The following is an 18652-nucleotide window of genomic DNA, read 5'->3' as shown; positions in this document are numbered from 1 at the left end:
CCCTATAGCATACATAAAGAGTAAAGCTGGTCACATTGCACTAAAAAAGGAATCAGAAATGAAACTAGCTGGAGAGTTCTTGAAACTAAGCTAGCCCCAAAGAAAAGTAATTTAGACTGGTGGATGCCTGTGACCGAAGATTTTTCAGTCTACTGAATCATAGAAAAAAAAAACCAAAAAACCAGAAACCAAAATTTGAAGCACACATCCTCCCAGATGCTGCAAACTGAGGGCCTAAAATAGCATTGGAAAGAGAAAGCAAAACAAAATGGAGTTGCAATCCCCTATCTAATAGCAAGCTGATACTTTGTATTTAAAGTGCGTTAAAATTTTGGTTCAGGAAAAACGTCAAAAAAAGACCTACTCTTTTCAAAACTCACTTCAAGCTGGACAAAGTCCCTGGACTTTGACCTATTTCTTGAGGCAGAAGGAAAGGTTACACCAAAACATCAAGCCACAAAGTCAAAAAATATAACCCCATCCAGTGCTTGTTCACTTGCAATAGATCTTTTCTCCTCCTATAGCCCCAGTTCCCACTTGCAGTTCACACAACCAGCAACAACTAAAGGTGTAGCACAAACTATTTTTCTCCACATTTTTCTCCACAGATTAAACAAGCTTTATAAGGTTCTGAAAAATAAAACTTCTACCAAGGAACAAAGGGTGCTGTTCAATTCTATCATCATGTACTTTTTCCCCAGCACACAGTGCTCCAACCCCATGTGCCAGCAATAATGCTTCCCTTTTACTCTTATGCTTTCCCCTTTTCTACTAGATACAGTGCAGAGGTCAGCAACTACAATGGTGGGGGGATTTTTATATCATTAATCTTTCATCAAAATAGTAGTCTTGCTTATTTCTTTTTCCCTTTCCTCCCTCTTACACACAATTTTACAGGAGTTTTCTTTCAAGGCTTGAAAACTACCAGATTGACAGCTCCAGTGAATTAAGCTCCCTCTTTGTCAGCAAAACAAGAGCAGCACCACAGGCAACCTCAGAACAAGCTCCCTCTATCCTTCTCTTCCCACCCTTCCAACTAGCAAGTGTATCTGAATGCTGAGCTTCACACACAGCTCTGTCATGCCAGGGTGCCTTGTACAGAGCCTCTGATAACACAGTTTACCCAGCCTATCTCAGAGGACACATGTTAAAGCTACACATGCTGGAAACACCATGACTCAACACATTATCAGCATATACCTGTTCCAGACAGCACAGTAACTCTAAAACCATGAGGCTGGGCTGAGGGCATGCACATCTGTGCTTAAAGACTGTCTGGCAAAGAAAATTCCATTTTAGGTAACAGGGTGAAAGAATGCAGAGTTGAAGCAACTCCTAAAGTCATACTTGAGACCAGAGAAAGGCAATTTTAGCTGAAAAAATCAACAGGAAGACCAGAAAACTTGATGCTCTCAATATAAGATCAAAGTCAGGTGCAGATTTTATTAAAAAATGAATTTCACATTTGGTATAAATGCTACAAAAGACAGGGCTTCTGTTACTATTGCAGTACTAATACAGTGCTTCACTTTCTGAGTGCCCCTCTGCTATGTTAGCATTTAACCTCATCAGGCAGCAAACTAGGATCTGGACACTCTTCTATCTTCAGTTACAAGGGGCTTTTGGGTTCCACAAACCCCTCCACTGTTGGTTTCAAGTCACAGATTACTATGCACTAGATTAAGTTAGAAGATGGATTCTAAACTGAACCAAATCTTAGTTCCTCCTCTCTCTTCTAGAAGCTTTTTTATTTTTAGCAGGAAAGTATTTTCTTTTTGGGGAAGAACTTTTGACATCTGAACTTTGCAAGACAACTTGAATTTTTTTTTAATTAGTCAAGAGCCAGGTTGTTTTTGTAAAGTGAATACCAACACACACACTTAAAAATAAGTAATACCTACTCTTTTACAGGCTTAAAAACAAACACACAAAACCAAAACCAAAAAAAAAAAAAAACCAAAAAACCAACATCACAGCAAATTCAACTTTGTATTTGCTTATGTTTCTACTCACAGCCAAACTAGAGAGCTGCCAACAAATGCCAATAGCCTCTCTATGTTCCTGTGATGGCAGAAATGCAAGTGAGTTCAAAAATGCATTAAGAGGTACACATGGAGCAGATCCATCTGTGGCAGCTAAATGTGGGACCATGGACACAACTGCTGCCACCAAAGTCTCTAAAAGTGACTGACAGAAGAGGGTCTGCCAAGGGGAAGGTGAACACATTTGCTCTGTGCCTCACACTTTCCCTAAGCATCTGCTGTAACTATCCCTTCAGGTCCTGGCTGGCTGAGTCCAGGTCTGTCTGGCTGTCCTCACACTCTTCAGCTGGCCTGTCACCCCAAACAGCTCCAAGCAATTACAGCCTCTGCTACAAAGCAAAACATACCAATGAACTTGGGTGGAAGTACCCTCACCATTACCACTGCCACCCTCTCATCCTTCAAACTGCAGCAAGGAGAGCCCATTCCATCTGCACTGGTATCACACTCCAGGGGCAGCAGGCACAGGGGGCTGGATCCTCAGCCTGTAAATTCCCAAAACTGAGATGAGATTCTGTAATCAAAGGAACAGCATGTTCCTGAACAAAGCGGCATCTACACGCAGCTGCACGGCACGCAGAGCTAAAGAACAACAGGGTTCTGTATTAAGTTCATCTCTGTGGACTGTATTTTAACTACAAGGAAATAACCAAGTTTCTCCTTGAAACATTCATACCCTATTGGGTTTAAATGGTCACTGCTGGACTCACTAAAACATACCACACTGCTGAAGCAGGCAGCATTTCCCAGCCCACAGGTACAAATGATGACAGTTATCATCCTTGTAGGGAAAGCAGGGTGACAAGATAAGGAATAAGCCTAGTCATCCCACCAATTTTTTTAACCAAATGACAAAAGTCATTTCAGAATGGCAGGGAGAAAGGACTGCAGCACTATGGCTGCCAACAGGTTAGGTGTGGCATTTTGTAAGTGAACCTTTATGGTATCATTTTCTTCCAGCACCATTAATCATCCCAGACATCACTTGTTCTATCAGCTATTACCCAGTTACCCCAACCCCAACATGAAGATAACTTTATCAAAGTTAGGCAGCAAGAGTCATTACCAAGCCCTACAACACACAGTGCAAAGGGCCCAGTTTTCAGAGAATCCTCTGAACTATTTCTTCCTGTTGTAACAAAGCACATTGCAGTATTACATGTATTTATCCATACCTAACACCAGGGAGAAAATTACAGAAAGTACAAAGAATCACCAGCATGTTAAAACACATAGATTTCAAAAAAGGACATCTATGTTGATTATGGCCAAAACATTCAACTCAAACCAGGTCTCTTGAAACACTGATTTTTAGCTCATTACTGCTCTCTGAGGAGGGACACTCAGTACCCATGAATGTTTGTGGTGTAGTCTGATGAGACAACCATGGGGCTTCAGAACAACAGGCAGGAGCATTATGACTTCACAGTTCAAGATTTAGTATTCTGTATTTTGCTACAGACATGCCTCATTCACTTAATTTTTTTTTCCTCCTTTGCCAGTGGCATTATGGAGAATTCAGTTTCAGGAGGCAGTGCCTCAGGACCCAGCCTGGACACACAGAGCCAGTGTGTAACAGAGGGAAACAACCAAAGATGCCTTTTTGACAACAAGGAAGAAAAGTCTGTGAGGGATATGATGAAGAGCAAAAATAAGCCTGTTTCTGAGGAGGAAGGACCAACTTCAAATTTTTCCAAGCAAGGAAAATTGACTCACCAATATAAGACAAGACATATTACAAATCTTCACTAACTGGCATCAGAGGGGAGCAAATTAAACAGCTCGATGTGAACCGAACCTGCTTCCAAGTCCTGTGCCTGACTCTGCCAATTACTTCCCTAGAAGTGCCATTAGATCTGGAAACATGATTTTCTCCACTCTGCAGATCAGAGCAACCTCTCAATGTGTCTACACCCTGCTGCCTGCGTAGGTCGTACTCCGACTGGGGGAAAGAGCAGACTTGTGCTTTGGTTCCCAATTCACAGGAATTATTTTACATGAGTGGCAATCACACCCCAGTCAAATTAGCCCAAGCACTGAAGCTGGGAGGAAGGAACTACAAGTAAAAACATTCTGCTTGGAAATAAAGAACACCTCCTTCAGTGAAACTCAGTCATTTTGAAAGCCATTCCTAAAGAGCAATGGTTGTCCTCCAAACAGGATTTCTTGCTGCAGACAGACAGAACACTAACTAGCATTTCTGTAGTATTTGGACAGTATGGAAGTATCAGCAGCTTTTGCCTGGATCATATAAAGCACATAACTCCTTCTGAGCAGAGCTAAATTCCATCAGTACAAAACAAGCCATTGTTTCAAGGATTGAACACTGAACCCAAAAAAGAGAAAACGGAAGATAACCGAACAAGAGAGGGTTTGTTCTACAACACTGTGCCACAGATGTGACCAGCCCAGGTGCGTATTTTATCTATTATCACACTTATTTCAGTGTGTTTCACATGCACTTCTTCCTCCTTTCTTTGGAACATGTTCAAGAAAAGTCATCTCACCAAAACGTGTCAGCTGTTGAGATGAATAGCACTTTATCTGGTCAGTATCAGGAGATATGCTATCAACTCCCAGGTGCAGCACCTTAAGGCACAGGAAACACTTTCTGTCATCTCTGACACCCTACTCACACTAAGCCTCTATATTCAAGAGATCTGCACACATTTAGATTAGACTTCCCAAGTCATGACTTCCAAAATAATAAAGGGACTTCAAGCTACTTAATGCACACTCAGAATGGTTTCTAAGGTACCTTCTGCACTATTAGAGATTGAACCAAACCAGGACAGCACTGACCTCAGGAGAGGTCAACATCTCTTCTCTGAAACAGCACCTCTATCATTCCCAGCATATTTGTCCAAGGCAGTTGTAGAGGTCTCAAGAAAAAAATTCCACTGCCTACCTGCACAATTATACTTTATCTTTTTCACTTACCTACCATCCCTCCTGGCCAGAGTGGAAGGCCACTACTTTTTCTTCTGCCTACAACAGAACTGGGGAATATGCTCGGCAGAAGAGGGGGGGATCGTGTGTTGGTTTTTTTCTTTCCTACAACAGCTTTTTATGGTCAAGATGATCTCCAGCCTCTTCTTTATGCTGAACAGCACAGTACAATACACTGTATTTACAAACCCTCCGATTCTTCTCACTTTAGGGCATTAGGATTCCTCTCACTTTAGGGCATTTCCCAGCTGATTGCCCTTTTCTCTGAAATGCCATGCCCTAGACCAATGGCAGTAGGTGAGGCTGCTGCAGAAGCAGCGTTATCAGTGCTGTGCAGAATGGACACATTACTTCATATGCCTTGCAGGCTCTGCTCCAACTTATGCACCCCAAGATGACATTTGCTTGGGTTTTTAGGGCTTTTTTTTGGCAACACTGTCAATTTGTATTCAGCCTGTGATCTGCAAAAGAATGCAGATGTTTCTCAGGAAAGCTGCCACCTGACCAGGCTTATTATTGTTCCTTGCTGCATATCAGTTCCAACAGGTTGTGGTGAAGGGATGTGCCATAAGGAATACACAAACTTCCTGAACCTGAGGTAAATGATTGCTAGACCACAAAACTGAGCTGCTATGAAAGGGTGATTGTTAGAGCCACTTGTGTTGTCCAGCAGCTGTGCTGTGTTCCCATGAAATGGTTCTGCAAGCATAACACCGTAAGCTTTGTGTGAGAAGAATGCCTGTCAGTAGGTGCTCTCAGAGATTAAGAAAATGCACACATATCCAGCTCTTCTGGAATGTGAAGTCTCTATGCATTACAGGAAGAAGGAGCAGGAACCAGAAATGGAGTAAGCTTCTCCTCCAAGAAATACACCCTTCTTTGCTACCACGTTCAACACTTTCTCATGGCTTAGTATAATTTCTACCATTAGCCCAGTTGTCTTTGTTAAGAATTGATGTCAAAGAAACTTACCCAGCCATCTAGCCCCCAGTTACTTCTCATGATATAGAATTTCAGACTACCACAACCAACAATGGGAGCTATTGATCAACACATATACGTTTTACTTTTATGGATTTTAAGGCTGTAAAAGCTAACTGGCACAAGCCAGAGATTCAACAAAAGTAGTATTTAGGTTTTTTTGTGGGGAATTGGGGTTAAAGAAAATCCCCTGAGTTCTTCCTGGAAAAAATATGTAATATACTTCCTGCCTGCTATATAAAGAAACAGATTAATTTAATACCCTCAAACCAGCATTATTCTTAAATCTGTCTTAAAATTCATGTTTAGGTTCTTGTGCACAGGCCATGGCACACGAGGGACCACAAATCAAGTTTAGAAGAGAAAAAGAGACCCATACAGATCTACAGCACTGACAACAGTGCTTACCATTTTATGGTACATTACTAGATAGTGTGATTTCTCATGTGCTAAAATAAGACTTAACTATATCACAAAAATTAAATGGACAGAAGCTGAAGAATCAATTTAGCCTAAAGAAAAGCAGAAAGGAACGAAACAAGTTCAAGCCACACAGAAATTTAAATTAGGAAAAAAAATCATTGGTTGCTATGTTCAGCAGATTGACCTAGTATCAGCCTCAAAATAGCTTCATCATAACTCAATGAAAAAAGCCCAACAAAGCAACACACCACAGTGACCTCTCATAAGCAAATTGTCTTCAGCACAGTGACAGATGCTCTGTTGGAGCTACATACCCAAAATTCTGTGCTAAATCCTAGGCCTGCTGAACTGATGCAGCCACAGTTCAAGAACACAGCCCCAAGTTTCAAGAGTCTTCACCAGTGTACAGTACCTGGAAATCCAAACTGGACCCAAACAACTCAGTTTCCTGTGTCAGGGGATGCTATCAGTTTGTCACAGATGATCTCACAAGGAGGGAAAATGACAATTTGGCTTGCTCACTAAAAACCAAGACAACCAGCCTTTACTAGAAGGCATAACTCAATCAACCTGCTTCCACTGCCTTCTGTGGGCAGAGTTTCTCCGCATGTCTATAATTTCCTGAGGAACTTCTTCCTCCAAGATGCTTACCCTGTTTTATGACAAAAAAAACCAACAGCAACAAAATCCACAGCAGAGTAAAATCCTACCATAAATAATCTGATCATTAGAGTGTACAAGCACAGTTCTTCTATCAGTCTAATTGTGGGATTTATTATGACACAAATTACATCTTCAGGCAACTCTTCAACTCCTTTTCTACTTGTTTTCTACATGCCATTAAAAGAAAATTCTGACTTTTTATGTATATAGATAGACAGAAAAGCTACCACATTACCATGCAAACTTACAAGCTTCACTGATGAATGCTTTTGTCCAAAATAACTGAGAAGTAGCTTATCATTTAGAATTGGGTGACTTTAAATTGTCTCCTCTTGGGTGAAGTGTATTTCACTTCCCATCACTATAACTTATTCATATTGCTGTGACCTTACTGCCTCGTATCTCCAGAGCTCCCAGAAGAGCCCATAGTAACAGCTGACAAGCAGAACAACTACCAAGGAAACGGAGGCTTTTACAGAGCAAAGAAACATTTGTAAATGGCTGCACCTCACTAATCTTAACTGGTGCCAAACACACACAACTCATTTTCTGAGTAGATATGTGCATTTTTACACATATATGCCACTCCTCATATGGCATGAACAGGAGTCTTTTAATTCACAATGTCCACAGAGACCCAGCAGCAGGCATATTTTACAAATTGATGACATGGGCATCCAAGAGTCCTTACCACCATCTGACACACAACAGCTCTCCCATCTCTATAATGGAATGTGGCATCTCCATTTCCCTAACCTCATATTAGTGTTCATGCACCTGCACAGTGACAGCCATACCAAGATCAATGTGATGAGCATGGAACTGATTGGATTGAGAGCCTTTGCCAACTGCATAACCATTAAACCCAGCTTGAGACAGAAGATGAGACTAAGCAGCTAGAGAAAGGAGGAACTGCTCCTTTCTGCAGCAGCAGAGAAACATGACAACATCCCAACTACACACTTATATCAAGGCTCTTAAATTCTCTGTGAGGAATACCTAAAAACCTTGCATTGCTTTTCAGCAGGGCATAGATACTCTATATTTTGACAACAGAGAGCAACCTAAAGTCTCAGACTGTGCCATCTTAGAGGAGCAGAACATAAAGGTTCACAAGAAAGTCTATTTGAGATGCACCAACCAGACATTTGCATGCTGCAGTCCCACAAGGACCCTACACTCAGGGAACAGCAGCTGCAGCATGTATGCTGGAATGCACACAATTCCAAGTGCAACACAAAGCATGGTGTTCTAGCAGCTTTACTAAAAGCATGGGACAACTTGGCAATAGTAATAAATTGCCTGACAGTATATGAAACATGTACCAAGTGCCCTGTTCCACACAAAAGAGCTCAACCCTGTATCATAACTCAAACAGGAATGCCTTCATATCAGAAAGACTGAGACAGAAACTCTCTTCTCACCACTGAAACTGTACTGACACATGGAACGGAACATAAAAGTCTTGCTCCAATGTCAGCTTACAAAGCAGCTTATATAGAAAAGAGCTGCTGGGAAAAACCAAAAACCACCTCAGGAAACAGACCAGAACTGAGGACACACCTCATCCCAAAGGAATGCCTTTGCCATAGTGCTTCTGACATAGCAGGGAGAATGACTAACCTGGCACTGGGGAGCAAAGTCACATCCCTCTCTATACACAGTGGCAGGTTCAGCCAGAGGATCAGAGTGAGCTTGGCCCATCTTCAGTCTGCCTTGACAGACATCAGCTACAGGCTTCCCAGGTGACAGGCCAAGTGTTCTGTCCTCCAGGTCAACAGCTCTTCAGACACTATTCAGTAATCACTGACTCTCTGCAACAGGCCTGTGAAAACACACTGCCTTTTTGCTCATCACTCTGCTCAGAACCCCCAAGGAGATGCAGAAGCATTAAGGTCTGCACTGGGGTGCAACTCAGCAATTTGGGATCACTGGTCTGGGCTATAAATGTGAAGGTAGATACAACCACAGGCACTACCTTTATCTCTACAAAGAATACAGCTCAAGTAGGACATATCCAGTCTGTCACAGTGAGGACCAAATGGGCAGGTGAACTCAAACGCCTTTGGCAAGAGGAAGATTCCCTTGTGGATAAAAAGATTATGCAAAAGTCCCAAGACACTGTGTTCACACAGAACAGCTCTCCTGTTAGTTATACAGAAAGTTTCAAGACAGATACAAACACGAGGAAAGTATTTAAGGTTCCCACCCAATATCTGTGGAGCAGAAAGCTGAAGCCATGACTGCCTACACCCCAAAGCTACACCTTCTCTTCTGGTCCACTCACCCTGGCTAGTGCCTCATTTCAGCTCAGACAATCTAACCTAAAACCTGGAGCCACGCTCAAGAAAGCAGTATAGCACTTAGAGCCTGTCTCTCAGACAATGCTTTGAACAGATTTTGAAATGTCTGTCCATGCCTCTTTAGGATGGCAGTGCTTTGCACAAGAAGTGGCTGCCCTGGCTAACTGTAAAGAAATAAAGATTCTCCTTATCCTAATAATTCCCCTGATTTAAAACCCAGCATGCTTCAGGAGTTCATAGGAGGCTACTCTTACTTTCCTGGACTATATAACTGCTTCATTACAAACTCATACAAACAAATCTGAACTTTGTAGTCATCCAGAAAGTATATCCCTAGGCAACAGGCAAATAAATTCCAAGTAGCAGTCACCATAAAGCACATAGAGTAGACAGACAGATACATAGTCCACTCTAACACATGAATCACTGTACAGGAATGAGAATGCTTGTCTTGTTTTTTACCATACACAAGATTTCTAGTAAGATGTATGTTAAGCTTGGCATGACTTCTTCTACAGCAAAAAAAGCTTACAAGCACACAAGTTATCAAGTAGATATTATCCATAAAATACTTGAAATCTTTGCCTAAATGAATGCAGCTTCCCTTTGGTGTCAATAGAAGTTGCTAGGAATGAAAACAGAGCATCCAAGATATCAGCAGAATGTGCTCCAATGACTGTACTGATACTTAAAACAAACATTTATCTCTGCTTGTACAGAAATGCTAATAATGCTTTTAAAAGTATCAAAGCATGTATGAACAGCCATCTCTATTCAGTGTCTGTAAATGCTATTCAAATTGAGCTTAGCCTGTACAGGATGAGGTAGCCTAATTTGCACCAAGAAATTAGTAAAGTGTAGCAAGAAAGACACTTTGGGGTCAATTTTCACAGCAGCATGATGACCCAAAACTATTAATAAGTTTGTACAGTACACAAAGAAACTGTAGATCCATGTTACATAACACATGTGTAAGGAATTTCTAAGGTAGAGAGAAAGGAAGCAAAGCACTTAGTCAGAAAGAGAAACAAGGACAACGGAGGAGAAAAAGTCTCTTTTGGAGATTGCTAAATATAACAATGTACAGAACATAATACCAAGAAGTTTTTAATGGATTTTCTGAGATTCACTATAGTTTCCAGGCATGAAAAACAGCCTATATCATACCTCAAGGCCCTAAAAAACTTTTTGTATGCCTAATAGAGGTAAAAGTGTATTTTTGAGCACCACAAAACTAACCTAAAATCTCATACAAGGGCAAAATTTAGTATTATTCATCAACAAGAATTTTGCTTGGAGAACCACATGAAATTAGACATTAAACCAGAACTTGTGGCCCTTTCTATACTTTAAAAAAATCTATTAAGTTTTGCTGAAGTTTGGCAGTGGGAATACAGAATGCCAAATACAAAAATGGATGTAAAAGTTTGTCACTTTCTTGAAACAGTTTTCTGTTCTGCCTCCTTCATCTTTACAGAAAAAGTGCTGTCAACAGAAATTTCACAGGGACTGGTGTTTTTAGCATGATATGCTTTAAATAAAGTGTATTTGAAGTCTCATACAATATATTCTGTACGGTTTGCAGCATATTTTTCAATTATCAAAACTGATTTAGTCTCCTCGTTATAAATGTAGTATTAGAATGAAGTAATAAAAAGCTATTATTCAGTACCCATAGCTGTAATGTATGTATCACAAGACCTTGGACCCACACATGGAGTTTAAACTACCAATTAAATAATAAAATTGTGTAACATACAGCAAAAATTATCCTGTAAGCTATTCAGATAAAGTCTAATTACAGCTTATCAAACTAACCTTTACCTCTGGGACAGCACAAAATAGATGCATAACTCGGACAGTTATACCATCTTCAGATGTCTCATTCACATCCCAAATGAATACAAGCTTACTCATGGGTTTGCAGACCCTAATTTTATGTGCTTTCACCGAACTTGAAGGAAAGTTCTTCCCAAACGTTCGACTCTTCCTACAATAACACGTCTTTGGAAGAGGGTCCGCAAAGATCCCAAATTACCCTATTTCAACGGGAATACCAGAGACCTCTCTGGAAGCAGAGGGCAGGAGTGCACCCAGGCGGGCAGTAAGGCGGTGCTGTGCCGGGCCCTGGCACACCCACGGGAACGCCGCACCATGCCGGATAGTGTTTCCCTGGAGCGCCCGGCAGCGCCCAGGTGAGCGGGAAGCAGGAGCGCTTAGCCTGGCCCGGCGGCAGCGGGGCGGGGTGCCCGGGGCACTGCGAGCGCGGCGGCCCCGGCCCCGGTCCCGGCGGGCAGAGGCGGCTCCGCGGAGCCACGCAGCGAGTGCGGTACGCCCGAGGGCGGCGCGGACCACGGCCGAGCACGGAGCGTCCCCAGCCCCATCCCGGGGCCGCCCCGGCGCTCCCCGCGGCGAGGGCCGCCTCCTTACCGGCACAGCTCGGCGAAGGCCTGGAAATTCAGTTTCCTGATCTTCTTCTCGCTCAGCCAGTATCCCACCCGCTTCCCCTTCAGGAAGGTCTGCATGGTGCCGCCCCGCGAGCAGGCGACCAGTCCGGGGCGGCGGGGCAGCGCAGCTGCCGCTCGCACTCGGCGCCTGCCAAACGACGGCTGGAAGAGAAGCGGAGAAAGGAGGATCAGCCGGTTCCCCGCGGCGGCCGCTGCTCCCCGCCCGCCCCGCTGAACCGCCGAGCCGCGCCAGGGGCAGCCCCCGGCAGGCGGGCAGCCCCGACAGGCCCTTCCCCGCACCGGCGGGCAGCTCGCCGAGGCACAGAGAAGCCGCTCCCTGCACCAGCCCCGGAGCGCCCAGGCGAGCAGGCACGCCGCCGCTGCCGCCCGCCCCGCGGCACGCCCGCAGCGCCCGCACGCACGGACCCCGCCGCCGAGCTCGCCTCCGTGCCCGCCTGCTGCCGCCGCCGCTGCTGCTGCTGCTGCGCGGCCGCGGTGCTGCTGCTGCTGCAGCCGCTCAGCTCCCCATTTGCCCGCTATTCAGAGCCGCCTCCACTTCCTCCTCCTCCGGGCCGTCCCCTCCGCTCCGCTCCCACCCACCTCGCGGGGCGGCACCGGGACGCTCCCGCCCCGCCGCAGCACCGCGGGGCCGCGCCCGCCCCCCGGACTCCGCTCCGCCGCCACCAGGGGGCGCGCGCGCCGCCGCCTTAAAGAGACAGCGCCCCTTTCTGGGCCTGGCCCGGCCGGGGCCCGGGGGCGTGGCCCGCGGATGCCCCCAGGGATTTGGTTTCCTAAGGAGGAGCATTCTACACAGTACTTACACTTCCTATGGGTGCTCCTGAAAGTACTTGGTCAGTACATCTTTCACAGAAAAAATGTTCCAAGTAAACATGAGTCTTCACCGCAGAGCCTTCTTCCAGAATTTGCAAGTATCTGCAGGGATTAAACAGAGTTTGCAATAATGGCTATCTGATATTTAACTTTCTTTTGCAAGAGGCAGAAGGCAGGCAATGCAAGCATGGACTGGCATTCTAATTTTTGGATTGTGGATCCTTAAATACTCATATGAGGCAGCTGTTCTGTGCTTCATTTTAGAGGAAGAATCTTTCAGTCTGAATTACTGTGCTGTCTCCTAGCAAAGTATAATTTCCCCATTTTTGTTTTTCCCCTTCATCTGAAACGATCACGATTTCAGTCTGAACATTTTTCTCTGTCTCTCCAGGAATGGAAAGCACGGCCTTTACAATAACGATGTCCTTCACAGAGGGGTTGGATTGCAGTACCTGCAATCCTGAGCTGAGGTGCAGATGATGCTTCTGTGATGATGCTTTCTGTGAAACCAGCCCTGGAGCCCTGTGCAGTGGGAACTGCTCAGCGAGTTCTGCTGACTCACAGTGCCACACCAAATGCGGTTTTATAACTTCAGCAGAGTACTGGAAAATAAAAAAAGTACTGGTAGAAGTATCCATGCAAAGGAAAGGGTGAAAGCCCTAAGAAATATGAAAGGGGTAATTGATTTAGGGAGTTGGTAGAAAGCATTTTATGTTCCTGTCATTACTCACATGAACAGTGCAGTCATCTTGACCCAAGGGTATATTGGAAAATAGGCAAGGAATGGAACCACCTGCGAACAAACCAATAGTTTTTTACAATTTGTATCATAATATGTTTTCTCCATTTGTGGTTGCTTTGAGGAATAAATAGCTTTCTTTTTCTCCTTCATCTTATTTGCCACTGCTATGTTCTAATCTTTATTTTACAGAACACTTTTTATCTTAACCGTATTCACACATTTTTTCAGTTTATTAATTAATGTAATTAGAATTAGTAAATGTATTTTGATAGCATGATTCCTGTTGCAGAATGCTTCACTGGTATTTAAACATTTTATGGGAGCATGGTAATTTTGGAAAAAAAATTGTAACTCAAAAATACAAGACTTTATCAAACATTATCATATTAATATAAGAATCCTGAAACAAATTGACTTGGGTTTCTTGTTATGAAGTGTTTTGTCTTGCCAATATCAGTGCTTTATTTCAGCTATCATTTCACTGGACTTATTTTAGACTTTATTAAAATTTGCATCAGTATATTAAGCTCAAAATTTATATTTGTATCAGAATGGAATATGAATATATTGAAATATGAAATTATTGAAGCCAACTTCCAAACTTATTTATTTCTATTATATTAAGAAATATCATGGCTTCAGACCAATCTACAACACAGTCTGCAGAGACAGAAATATTTATGTACTTTTTTTCCAGATGCAGGAGAGCAGGTTTTTAGAGGTGTTGTGCACTCCTAACTCCTGTGGAAATGAAGCACATGCACTAAAAAGGAGGAATTTGCTTTGTTCCAATACAGACAAACTTGTATGACATATATCAAAGACTAGGTTCAATCTTGGGAAGGAGAAAGCTAGTAAATGCCTTCGTTTTAAACTATACTTTTTGAATCTTAACCCTTGAACAACTGCAGATGTGGGAAACATTTCACCTGATGTGCCTCTGTACTGCATCTTGCTGTACAATTTTGCTAAATAAATTATAATCCTCTGTTTACATTGCAGAGCCTGTTCAGGCAATGCCAAACCTGTGACCACAGGAAGCCCCAGGGTAATATTTATGCAACTCCTGATCAGGAACAAGCTGACTATTCCTGTGACTTTCTGTGGCCCAACTCTGTAAGCTGCAACTCATGAGCTGCTTCATGCTAATTAAAGGGGTGAGGGTTGATTAGGATCTTGAGCCCTCCAGCAATCAGAACTATCTTCCTCTTCATCTTAGCTTCAGCTACAGGCCAAAGCAGGTTTCCCTTGTTTAGCTGGAACCTCTCACACCTTGTCTTCTAACCCTTTCAACAAATACAGGGGCTCTGACAAAGCTGGATACTTGCAATGTGGCACAAGTTAGTGAAATTCCATGGAAATTCATTTTAGGATAATATGAGGCATCTCCATTTAATTAGTTATCAAAGTATATTTTCTCAGTATTTTTTGAATTATTTTTCAGCACCTGGCAGAAGTCACAATAGGATCTTTTGCAATGAGCAGAAAGAAGGTGGTGATTTACATTGCCTGCAGTTTAGGGTTTTTACTTTTATTTGCATTTTTTATTATTACAAGACAGTTGTTACTCTGCTGTGGATGGACAGGAGGGCGGGCTGAGCCTTCTGTATCAGAACAGGTCTCCCCTTTCTCCAGTCAGCCAAACCACCAAGTCAGACCATGTGCTAACACAGCACTGCTGGAGTGCAGTTGTAGGTAGGAAGGAACACAAGGAACACTCTGCATGTGCTGCACTGCAGCTTCTGGGCCCTGAGAGAGACACTCAAAGAGTAGTCCAGGTGCCACACAGCATGTGGAACTTGTCATCACCAGTGAGGCAGCCAGAGAGAAATGTATGAGAAGCATGGTGGGCTGCCATTTCCTCAGCTCTCTGCTATATCTACAACTGCTTAATCATTGCAAGATTCATCAAAAGGACAGATAAGACTTCTTTCACAGTGTTTCACTAGAGGATGTGTGTGACAGAAGCTGAGTTTCTACAATTTATGTTTGCTTTTTGCCTAATTTCTGGGAAAATACAAACCTGCTGCTATTGTCTGGAAACTTTCTGACTGTGCTCTTGGCCAGCAGCTTTTAAATGATAAATCAGTGAACGTTAGTCCTGGGGGTGAAAGCTCATTTCTGATGTCTGAATTCAAACATGCCATGGCTATCCCTTGCCAAGGGCCACACGACACCTGCCCATCGTGGGGCTCATGGCTCCCAGGAGGGACCCCTCTAGCACCTGATGCTGCCCAGCTGCTCTGCTCTGAGGGACTGGGTGCCTATGGAGAGAGCACAGCTGGAAATGAGACAGTTATTGTACAGACAGCTAAATCAGGTGTTGCTGCTCAGAGCCACAGTCCCTCCAGAAACTGACATTTATTCTCACTTTCTGCCACACCCTCCTTCACGACAGTCCATGTGCTTATGTGGCTGTGCAAGAACAGAATAAGGGAGCCAGGAACTTAGATGGACTTAAACAAACCCAGAAGTTGCCAACAGTATTTAAGTCTTAGCCTAAACCAATTCCTTAGTCTGTATCACCATTCTTTTTCCTACCTGGTTATAGTGGCACAAGGCAGTGAATGGGTTGGAAAAAAGAAGCCAGGAAGAGAAGGCATCAAACTGCCTCTTTTGGTGGCAATCCTACTTTACAGCAGCAGCAGGGATGGGGAAGAAGTGGTTCACCTCTACTCCCCACTCACCTGACAACCTATGTAGTTTATGCTTCAGTATTCTGATTTTATAAAGAAAAGAAGGATTAATGAGTACTGCCTGAGGCTCTTTGGTATTTCTGATCTTTTAGAGATCAGAAGAAGAAATTCAGCTAGAAAAGCTCAAAAACCTTACAAAAGAGAGTAACAATGTCTGGCAGATGACCAGCCCAGTGCTGCTTAGATGGCTACCTGTCACACTGAGAGCACAGCAAGCTCTTCTGTTCCAACCATGAAAACAGGATAACTAAGGGGTTTTTTGAAAGTGCAAGGAAAGTACCTTTATGAGAAGGTACATCTTACTTTATATACAGCTCAAAAAGTTTTCTATCCTGAGCTCTGATGAATGTGTATGCTGCAGGAAAGTAAGAAAAGGTCTGGCTGCCAAGTTTGCTTGCTTGTCATGTAGCATGCTGGGGACAGACTCTGTATAAGCTCATAAGCCAAGGAAAGCATTTCATCAATGAATAAAGAATTTAAAGCCACAAAAAAATCTATGTGGCCAAGACAAAAGATGACAAAGTCCTGTGCCAGTATAATTATGGCAGTTGGAGCAGATTTTTTTAAACTGAATAACTTCTGCTAGTCCAAACCCAACTGTGGACACAGACACACAGCTACATTAGTGTAGCTGTCTTGCCTTTTACTATGGCAAGCAGCTCTGTGGAAATAATGCTCATGCAAACTCTGTCAATGCAGACATATGGGGAGATATACTTTGGTGGTTGCTTCAGTGTAGTTAAAATGATTCAAACTTCATGTGCAAGGAAATTCTGAAATGTTGTTCTCTGAAGGATTTGGGTGACCTCACAGTTTATCAAGGTTTGCATTGAGACTTGAATACAGACTAAGCTGCAGTGAGGTTTTCTCCAGCTACAGTTTCATGCTAAGAGAGTTATTCTGCTTATAGCTGTTAGTGATTTTTTTAATCAGGCAGTTTTAAGTACCTATAACAATTCTGGGAGCATGCTTACAGCAAAATGAGCCATCTTACCACATATTTTGCATTGCTGTAATTTATTATTTTTTTTAAATGTAGCTATTTTAATATAATGAATAGAAATCAGAGTGACATGGACATATGCCTCATGTATATAAATTCATATAAAGTAACCTGGAAATATATGAATCCTATCACTATTGTCCCATATTTTGCTGGCTTACATATCTCTTTGCTTCTCCTGGTGAGGACATATTCAAGGTGACCTAAAGAACATGTCCTCACTCCAGTGGTTCTCCATTTCCATGAGTTGTTTGGGGCCACATTTGAACTTTTTAAACAGCTAAAACTGAGAAAACAGGAAAGATACAAGTCCGGTGTGGGCTACACCATCACTTGCACTTTCTTCTCATGGCTCCAGTGACTGAGGACCCTTTTCCTGTTTTGTTTAAATGCTTAGAGTTCACCAACAGTTCACAGGCCATTGTGCTTGCTGATTTTGTGCAGTCCCATCAGGAGATACTGGCTTTCCTCTGTGGGAAGGGCAGCAATTTCCATCTTTTTCAAAAGCTACCACAATGTACAGTCTTACAAGTGCAAAAAGAATAGATGGAGAAAAGCAATTCCAAAGCCCATGCCAGCAGTATTCCAAAGCCAACTAACTTTAGTGCATTAAAGAACAAAAAAACAAACAAACCAAATCCATCTGATAGTATCTCCAGTATATGAGGATGTTGCAGAAGGAAACACCTCATTTTTGCCAGTGACACACAGAGGAAATTCAAGCTTCATCAACAAGATGTAGGAAAGCTTTTGGAAACAACCCCAATCCTAACCAAAATGAGCTTCTCTTGCACAGACAAGAGTCCTTTCAGACATGCCACAACTATCCTGAAGTTAACTAAAGATGCTTCTGGGTGATAATCAAGAAGCACAGTTGGGAAAGCCCTGCTTTGAGTCAGGTGCTGTTCCTCTTGTGCTGACAAACCTTTCATACTTACACACCAATGGTGCACTGACTTGACTCCTACTGACTACTCTCCTAGAGGCAGGAATACAACCTGTCTTGCTCCACCAGTCATCCCCCATCCTTGGCTTTTTCCCACTCAGAGTGCATTCCAAAACATTATCTAATCCCCACGCTCAATAACCAAAAGAGGCTTTTTCCCCCCTTTGCTCAAGTACCAGTCTCATAAACAAAGATTAAACTATACATATATATCTCCTCCACATTACCAGCACTCTGTCATGTAACATCCCAGTTCTGCCTCCTACTACATGCAGCTCTTCTGAAAGAAGAACATACTACAGAAGTTCTTTCTGTAGAAAGAACTTTCTACAGTTCTTTCATGTAGAAAAGAACTGGAAGTTCAGGAGACAAGTTTTAGAAAACAGGAGCTAATCAACTGTAATGTAAAAGGAAAAAGGGGAAAAAAAAAACCAAGCCAAACCACCATCAACAATAAATCAACTGAGACTACAATTTGCTTATAGCTCTGAGCATTTACTAGATGCTCGGGCTTGTAAAGTGAAATAGATAGCTCATTTAGAATCACAAACTTCCAGACATTTTAGATTGCCTAGATCCTGTAAGACACTTGTAGCTGCATAGATGATAAATTCCATTAATACTTG

At 42.9% G+C, this 18652-nt stretch overlaps 1 protein-coding gene across 3 annotated transcripts in view; it reads right to left on the bottom strand.

The window, feature by feature from the left end:
• ITPK1 (inositol-tetrakisphosphate 1-kinase) overlaps positions 1 to 12740 on the bottom strand; it is a 141045-nt gene extending 128305 nt beyond the window's left edge. Inside the window, exons 1-2 of one of the 3 annotated variants that reach the window (XM_071426578.1) lie at positions 12630 to 12740; positions 11792 to 11970 (exon numbers count right to left, since the gene is read on the bottom strand). In XM_071426578.1, the coding sequence (XP_071282679.1) occupies positions 11792 to 11886 (95 nt within the window). In that variant the 5' untranslated portion in view covers positions 11887 to 11970; positions 12630 to 12740. Of the gene's footprint in view, positions 1 to 11791; positions 11971 to 12108; positions 12207 to 12234; positions 12391 to 12629 lie in introns of those variants that run through there. The other 2 variants (XM_071426577.1, XM_071426579.1) reach the window with 2 other exon arrangements.
• Between the last annotated feature and the right edge of the window lie 5912 nt (positions 12741 to 18652).

This window comes from Agelaius tricolor, unplaced genomic scaffold (assembly GCF_023055355.1).
Source record: "Agelaius tricolor isolate 1412-34295 unplaced genomic scaffold, bAgeTri1.0.p SCAF_5, whole genome shotgun sequence".
Lineage (NCBI taxonomy): Eukaryota > Metazoa > Chordata > Aves > Passeriformes > Icteridae > Agelaius > Agelaius tricolor.
The sequence above is the reverse complement of the archived record's forward strand: the minus strand, read 5'-3'. Positions and strand labels throughout refer to the sequence as shown.